This window comes from Danio rerio, chromosome 22 (genome assembly GCF_049306965.1).
Source record: "Danio rerio strain Tuebingen ecotype United States chromosome 22, GRCz12tu, whole genome shotgun sequence".
Lineage (NCBI taxonomy): Eukaryota > Metazoa > Chordata > Actinopteri > Cypriniformes > Danionidae > Danio > Danio rerio.
The window spans coordinates 9,788,630-9,797,500 of NC_133197.1; the positions used below are offsets into that span (position 1 = coordinate 9,788,630).

Consider the following 8,871-nt stretch of genomic DNA (forward strand, 5'->3'; position numbering starts at 1 on the left):
TAAATAAAAAGAAAAGTGAAAGTTTAGTGCGTTTGTGTACATTACTGCTCTGTTTTTCTAAGTGGGGTTGACAAACCACCTGTAGAAAACACTTTCATCTTGCTGATACTTTAACCTCCTAGGGCATGAGTGGCCACATAGGTGGACAGTACATTTTAGCTCTTAAGTGACTTATTAAAAAATACCTTGAATGTTTATATTTGGTTACAGACATACAGTGTCATCATCCTGCAACTGTTTTGCAGCATATGAAGTGTCGCAAACCCTATTTTTAACTGTCCTAAATGGGGAAAAAATATTGTTTTTACTCCCTGATAGTATAAGTAAGTTCATAAAGTTTCTATGTTGTATTTGCATAAAAAAACACAGTCAGGAAAAAGTGTTTTATGTAAATTCGGACCATAAATCCACATATATGGTCATCTATTTTCTCTAAAAGTACATCATATCAAAAGATGATAAGCTCAAATAGCAAAGAGAAATAAAAATTGCAAGTAAAAAAACACCTTGGGCCTTAAGAGGTTAACCAACACTTGCACCAGACACTTTCTTACAATCTCTAAAAAAAAACATTGGGCATTTATGAAGTGTGCCTCACACAGGTGAGTGAGCTTGACAAACCACCTGTAGAAACACTTTTCTCTTTATGAAAAACACTAACCCCTTACACCACGCTTGAAGTTTATTTCTAGGCTAATTTCAAGAGTATCACATGCTTATGATTGACCACAGCTGGTCCTGCATTAGCTAGCACATGATTCACCAATTAGGCGATTCCTGAACTCACTATAAATAACCAGAGTTTCTTACCTCAGTTATCTTCGTCTTGAAGAATCCCCTTGTTCCACTCCTACACCCTTTTCTTTGATATGGTGACCTAGTGGTTAGTACTGTTGCCTTACAGCAGGAATGTCACTGGTTTAAGTCCTTACCAGGCCGGTCGATGTTTCTGTGCAGAGTTCACATGTTCATGCTCGTGTGGGTTTCCCAGCGGGTTCTCCGGTTTACTCCCACAGTCTAAAGACATGCGATAAACGTGAATTGACTGAACCAAACTGGCACCATAGATGAGCTCTCAATCAGCAGTATATCTCTCTGTAGCAATCCCTAATTTGTCATTAGCCATAAATAAGCAGGGGAGTTCTCGAGACCTACCTGAGCTCAAACTCCCCTCTCGCCCTGCAAACAGGAGGGAGCTCCGGGCTCGAGGATATAATGAGCTCAGGGCTCTTTCCCGGGACAGCATGCCCGAGCAAATTATTTTTGACGGTGTTTCTTTCTTGTTAAAGTCTTACTTGTTTTATATCAAATAAAATAAAAGCAGTTTTTAATGTTTTCAGTATTATTAGCCCCCTTAAGACATATATATATATATATATATATATATATATATATATATATATATATATATATATATATATATATATATATATATATTTACACACACACACACATATATATATATACACACACATATACACACAGACACACACATATATAATAGCAAATTCTATTTGAAAATATTTAGGGAATACAAGGGCATATTTTGCATATTCAAAAATGCATTCAATACGTTAATACTTAATTTTTTTATAGCAGCTTTATTTGATTATAAAACATTGTAAACAAGCTGAAATCAGTAAACAGAATTATAATGCATTCACATGCTTTAAAAAAATAGAAAATAAATCTACAAGATTATATGCATCACATATCAGCAATAAAGTATTTTGGGGATTTTATAAAACTTCTCTCAATTTCATGGAACTGTTGTTCTTTAATCGATTGATTCATGTTGAATCCTTTGCTATAATTTGTCAATTTAAAAAAAAGTACATCTTTGGATTCTAAGCACAGATTCCCTTCAAATTAATATTCAGATACCACATAATACAGCTCTTTCTCTTTCGGTTTCATTGCACAAAGTCCCAGAGCATGAGTTCAGCAGAAAACAGTAGTGATTTGAGGCATTTTTAAATTTATATTAAAGCTCATATACTTTTAGGGTACGTTTACATGACAGAAATATAATAGAAACACAAAATATTTTGTGTACATACGTTTGCGATAGCTCCCTGCTCTAAAATAACAAAAACTGCCGTATTTCGTATGCCAGACCAGTAGGTGGCGATATACAGAAACATAAGGTCATATGGTTCTTTAGTTAGCACGTAACTTTTTTTTTTTTCTGACAAATATTAACACAGGACGTCACAGTTTTTTACAGAATCGAATTTTCAAAATTAACGAGATGAAAATATTGTATAGTTTTAAAATAATGTTCACTTTAAAACCAAAGTTAGCATTTTCATGGCGCCGAAACACATTAAGTTACAAATGGTGTCATGTAAACGTACAATTAATTTTATAAACATTTTAAACAATCAAACACCCTTTTTTTGGGATGCACCAGTTATAAGACTAGACAGTGAAAATTTGAATATACATCATTTTAAAGGCCAAACCTGAAACCTGAAAAAACCAAAAATCACATTATGGAGTGTTATGTTGTTGTAGCATTTTTTTTTTGCTTGTTGAGGAAGTAGCGTTTAGCGATTTGCTAGTGTTTAGTGGCAGTTCTGGCATTGCGGATGACAAAGGACTCCGTTTACTCGACATTTGCATCCGCCTGATGTGTCTCCAGCACCCTGAGGAGATAAACCCAAGTCCAGATGAGCCATTTGATGATTATCGGCTTGTTAAGTGGTGACGTATGTAATACTGTTTCCGGGTCCAAGTCACCATTCATTTAAGTTGAGAAATGATTAGTTTATGATCACTTTTTATTCATATCACACATTTAAGTTAATTTTAGATAAAGTCATAGTGTACGCAACAATCTCTGGGCTTGCTGCATAACAAATATTGAAATTTTAACAATTTATAAAAAAAGTTCATCACTTTCTGGCCATTGGATATTAGGCATGGACATATATATTGCAATCGTGAGTTTCGAAACTATTAAATCGCTTTGTAAACGTTTATAATTACCATTTCATGAGTCTCCCAATACAGTTATATAGAGCGATTGGACCCGGAAGCCGTTTCGCGTGACGTCATACTTAACAAGCAGCTATGTATGTATATATGGTTTATATAATGTATTTGTCTGATGTGTGTATATAGTATACCAAAGGTCCCCATCGGGCTTGTTTGGTCACCCAGCAGATCTCGGTTTTGCACATTAGACAACAGATCCAGTCACAGCCGTCTTTCTTCTGGACGATCACCTGACATTTGGGACAGTTCATCGCCTCGCCATTCTTTAGCAGTTGCTGGAATAGGACAACAGTCAAAAGGTAACTTAATATTTATTTGCTGATTCTTTATATTGCATCAACTATGTACAATGAGACCAACGTAGTCTGATTCTTTAACTACTGACTTATGATTCATCTGTTTCAGTGAATCAAACTCATGCAGTGATGAATGTAGTGTGATTCCTGAACAAAACGCTCCTTTAAAATTTTCGCTTTTTTTTCTTAATTGAAGAAATGATTCTACTGAATGTTGAATATGAATCTGCTGTTTTGGTACGTTATATGAATTTGATTCTTATTTTGTGAATCAAATAGAGCAACTAATGGAGTTTGATTCAAATAATGAGTCAACTCTATTTAGTGAATCAAACACATTTTAAATTCTAAAACAAGTCAAATTTCCAAACAACTGATTCTTATGAATCACTCTTTTTAGAGATTCAAACATAACCAAACTAGTCTGATTACCTGACAAATATAAAACCAATAGACAAATAAATTATTCTTATAAATCACCTTCTTTTACAGAATACATTCAATTTAACCAAATGTAGTTTGATTTCCCCCCATAAAAAGATTCTTAAAAAAGGGACATTGATGAATCACAATGCTGTCTGTTTTCTGAACAAATCGACTCATTTGAATCATTTCATTTCACTGAATAAATCACACAACAACCAATAGTGTGATTCCTGAACAACCGACTAATACGAATCAACTCAGCATTACCAACGTAGTTTGATTTACCAAACAAATGACTCCTACAAATTATTTTGTTTCAGTAAATCAAAAGCAAATGGAACAATTTCCACCCCCAGAGGGCGCTCGAAAACTTCAACATTTAAAATAAAAATTCTAACTAAAACTAACTTTTCAGTGCATCTAAAGCAAGTAAAATACAGTTTCCACCCAAATGGGTGCTCTTTTATTTTCAAAAATTTCAATGTTTAACTTAAAAAAAAATAAAATAAAATAAAAATAATAATAATATATATATATATATATATATATATATATATATATATATATATATAAATAAATATATATATATATATATATAAATATATATATATATATATATATATATAAATATATATATATATATATATATATATATATATATATATATATATATAATTTTTATATTTTATTATTTTTTTTTCATTTGTTTATCAGTAAAAAATACAAAAAATTCACAAACTAAATTTCACCCACATCCAGCATCTCTGTGGTCTGCCGAGCCGCTTCATCGTTCTGCGCTCTCACACGTAGGTCGTCCTGGTACTCCTTGCAGTTCATTCCTTTATGAATAGCCTTCAGAAACGAACAGACTTTATAGTCACCATCATGTGCACTTTAAAACTAGATGTTAACAAAATGCGAACAAACTTTGCGTTCACCTTGCAGAGGAGGCAGTTGGTCTCATTGCAGATGTCGCACTTAAATTCGTTAACGTCATCTTCGAAGATGCACCAGCCAGCGCAGTCCGGGGTTTTGCAATGGTAACTGTTCTCACTGCGGGACTCAGCGATATTCAGCCGCAGTTCTAGGAATTTTTGGTACTCGTCCTGAGTGAGAAGCTGGTAGAAAAAAACAATAATTGACGATGGGCCACTGATTAATAAGAAAAGTAATAAATAACTTCAGGTGTGCGTTATTTTCGAATAATTCAACGATTAGGAGTAAGTTATTCTGCTTGTACTATGGTTCCCACGTCTAAGGCACTAGCTATGGCTGTGTCCAAAATCACCTACCACTCAAATAGGTGCTACATTTGAATTAGAATTTACTACATGATCGTTAGAAAAGTACCTATATAGTATGAATCTGAGCAGGAATACTGTAATTCGGAGGTACTACATCCACCGTTTGTCATAATCAAGTGACCTGCCAGCTTCAGTTGCTTCGCTTGGCTCCCATTCAAGAATTCTCTCGCATGGCATCATGGGATATCATAGCGTCCGTTTGTATGCACACCACAGATTCTCGGTGAAAGTAGTAGGTCATCAGAGTACTTCTTTCCTACTGTTTTTTGAATACTATGAATTAGTATGTACTACTCTGTTCACATACTGTTTATTGCATACTATATAGTAGAGAAGTATGAGATTTAGAACACAGCCTATGTTTCCATCTACCTATATTTATGCAAATTTTGAAATATAGCATAAAAAGATGCTCAATGACAATTCTAAGATGTGGAAAATTTTTTGAAAATGCGCATAAAAAAACCGGTATAAACTACAATGGAAACACATTTACCGGAAAAAATTCCGATATGCGCATTAATAAAGTCAAAATTGATTTTGTTTTAAGAGATCCTTTGACGATAAAAATGGCCACAACAGGGCAAGATTAATAGACAAACTAGCAAACGGACCGTGTTGCGCAATATCTGAAATGTTGTATTGGTTGTTCTAAAATACTTTAGGTGAAGTCGGTCATCAAAAGTAGTTTGATATTATTACCAAACTGTCATTGTCGAACTATTATTACCAAACTGTCATTGTCGAACTATTATTACCGAACTGTCATTGTCGAACTATTATTACCGAACTGTCATTGTCGAACTATTATTACCAAACTGTCATTGTCTAACTATTATTACCAAACTGTCATTGTCTAACTATTATTACCGAACTGTCATTGTCGACCTATTATTACCAAACTGTCATTGTCGACCTATTTTTACCAAACTGTCATTGTCGAACTATTATTACCGAACTGTCATTGTCGAACTATTATTACCAAACTGTCATTGTCTAGCTATTATTACCAAACTGTCATTGTCGAACTATTATTACCAAACTGTCATTGTCGAACTATTATTACCGAACTGTCATTGTCGAACTATTATTACCGAACTGTCATTACCGAACTATTATTACCGAACTGTCATTGTCTAACTATTATTACCAAACTGTCATTGTCGAACTATTATTACCGAACTGTCATTGCCGAACTATTTTTACGAAACTGTCCTTGCCGAACTATTATTACGAAACTGTCCTAGCCGAACTATTATTACCGAACTGTCATTGCCGAACTATTTTTACTAAACTGTCCTTGCCGAACTATTATTACGAAACTGTCCTAGCCGAACTATTATTACCGAACTGTCATTGCCGAACTATAATTACGAAACTGTCATTGCCGAACTATTATTACCGAACTGTCACTGTCGAACTATTAATAACGAACTGTCATTGCTGAACGATTATTACGAAACTGTCCCTGCCAAACTATTATTACTGAACTGTCATTGTCGAACTATAATTACGAAACTGTCATTGCCGAACTATTATTACCGAACTGTCACTGTCGAACTATTAATAACGAACTGTCATTGCCGAACGATTATTACGAAACTGTCCTTGCCAAACTATTATTACTGAACTGTCATTGTCGAAATATTATTACCGAACTGTCATTGGCAAACTATTATTACCAAACTGTACTTGCCGAACTATTATTACGAAACTGTTGTTACCAAACTAGTACTACCGAACTGTCATTACCGAACTATTATTACCGAACTGTCATTGCATTTTGTATTCATCTTTTCAAGCTCAAGTAATATATTATATAAGAATAACGGCCCACAGTGGCTTCTCCTACAACAGAAAATGTTATTTTTCCTTTTAATATTTGCCGCCATATTTATCAGGAACTGATAATTTTGTTCTCTTTGACTCCTTAGATGAAAACGATGCTTTATTTGTGAATGTTTTATGCGGTATTCTAGGTTCGCATGTAAATCTAATTTTCATTTTTAGATAGAAACAGCTTTGCTTAGATGTTGTGTTTGGCTATTTTCATACAAATATCATCCAAATGATTTTAATTTTCATTTGATTTTTAACATTTGGAGGCTGTTATTCAGTTTGATATAGAACTCTAATTCAGGCAAAATCAGCCTGGAACTACATTAGCTGTGCATTTATCTGAAAACAATTCAGAATATTCATCAGCCAATCAGAATCAAGCATTTGTATAGTTTAAAGCTAAATAACACATTAATGATCTTACAGATTTGATCTCTCGATCTTGGAGTTTGCAGTTACAGGCATAAGCGTTGTCTCCATAAGGACAACAAACCTCAGCGTCCAGGCAGTTCACTACGGTCCCTTTCAGACAGTCCCTGTAGGAGATACAGTTGAGGAATTGTTGTCAGATTTGTAGGTATTTCCATTTATATTAAATAAACAGTGTTTAAATCACCTGCAGAAGCTATGAAGGCACTCTCTTAAAACGGCGCCCTCTCCTGGCATGATGGTGCCAAAACAAATGGCGCACTCCAGCTGATCTGTGTTTCCCACCAGGCTGTGTGCATCTGTTTGCAGGAGTTCTTCGTAATTCCTCTGCCGTTCAAGGAAATTTCTTTCTTCCTCTTGTAACAGAGACTATGCAAATTGACAAAGCCACATGTTACGTTTTCTTGATTGGTACTTTTTAAGCTAACAGTGGACAACAGTTAGCAGAGTATTAAGTAACAAGTGGACAGAGTATTGCACTTATTCTTGACGTACGTGAGAGCGCAGCCATTGGAATCTTTATGGCTTGAGACTTCCGATCTCATTCACTTCCATCAATTTTTCAACATCAAAAACAGCTTGTTATGCGGCTTGATGTTGCAAACTGACATTTTCTTATTTTATTCTTCTACTTTTTATGTATACTCATAAACACACTTGTTTGTAGAGCAAGCGGTTTGACTGTTTTCTGTTGTTTATTATTTCTAGTATTTTTTCCCACAGGCAACTCAATCGGAAGTTCTAAAACAATCGCAAGAATGAGCACACTTGCAGAAAAAGGTCAATAAAGTTCATCAGTTTCACTTTCCATTCCATTTAAAGGTTCATGAAACCCTCGACTAATTTTTTTTAATATATTTATCTGTATTGAACATCAAATCAGACAATGTTAGCATCTGTTAGCTTTAATTGTATGGACTAAATGGCTAACTTGGAGCATTGCCCCCTGTTTTCATCTTTCGGATTTAAAGTATAACATAGATTAACATGGCTTTCAGACACTGACAGGCACGACTTTCGAATGCTCCAATTCCCGAGGACATTTTCTGTCCATTCAAAGTAGGAATGTGTGTGTCTAAATTTTTAAATAAGCAACCTCAGTCACAATGAGCTTCTGACAGTTGCTTGCTTTCTCTCCTGCTTTGCTCCATCATGCCCATTACTGAGGGGTTCTAAGGATGAAACTGCAGTCGAGCTACAACGGTCATATCTGTAACTCTGTATCTAACTCTGACGACCTGTGGTCTCATGTGAATTATGTTTTGTCATTTTCACTACAAGCTGATTATGTGTCTAATCCTTGTTTATGTCTTCTCAATAATGATTCTAATCTGTATAAGTACATTAAAGAAGAGAATGTTGTATGCTGGTCTGACTGCTGCAAAGAAGGCAATCGTACAAAACTGGTTTACTATGTGTGCAAAAACATTTTATATTCATAGCTTCTTTAAAATAGTGACTTGTGAAGGTACAATAGCACAAATTATTAAAGCTAAAGCTAGTAATATTGATGCATGGCAATGTTTTTCTTCCAACATTTTAGACTATATAAAGAAATGACCATTTAAAGTTTTTCC

The 8,871-nt window shown here is 34.4% G+C and overlaps 1 protein-coding gene across 8 annotated transcripts in view; it reads right to left on the reverse strand.

Moving 5' to 3' along the window:
- Positions 1-1,581: 1,581 nt before the first annotated feature.
- The window catches only part of rbck1 (RanBP-type and C3HC4-type zinc finger containing 1), a 21,778-nt gene continuing 14,488 nt past the window's right edge, over positions 1,582-8,871 (reverse strand). For 5 of the 8 annotated variants that reach the window (XM_021469312.3, XM_073936440.1, XM_073936438.1 and 2 more), the window contains 6 exons: positions 7,482-7,663; positions 7,290-7,401; positions 4,661-4,840; positions 4,476-4,574; positions 3,132-3,275; positions 1,582-2,648 (listed from right to left, as the gene is read on the reverse strand). In XM_021469312.3, coding sequence (XP_021324987.1) covers positions 2,568-2,648; positions 3,132-3,275; positions 4,476-4,574; positions 4,661-4,840; positions 7,290-7,401; positions 7,482-7,663 — 798 coding nt within the window. In that variant the 3' untranslated portion in view covers positions 1,582-2,567. Of the gene's footprint in view, positions 2,722-3,042; positions 3,276-4,475; positions 4,575-4,660; positions 4,841-7,289; positions 7,402-7,481; positions 7,664-8,871 lie in introns of all 8 variants that reach the window. The other 3 variants (XR_012397357.1, XR_012397356.1, NM_001002168.1) reach the window with 2 other exon arrangements.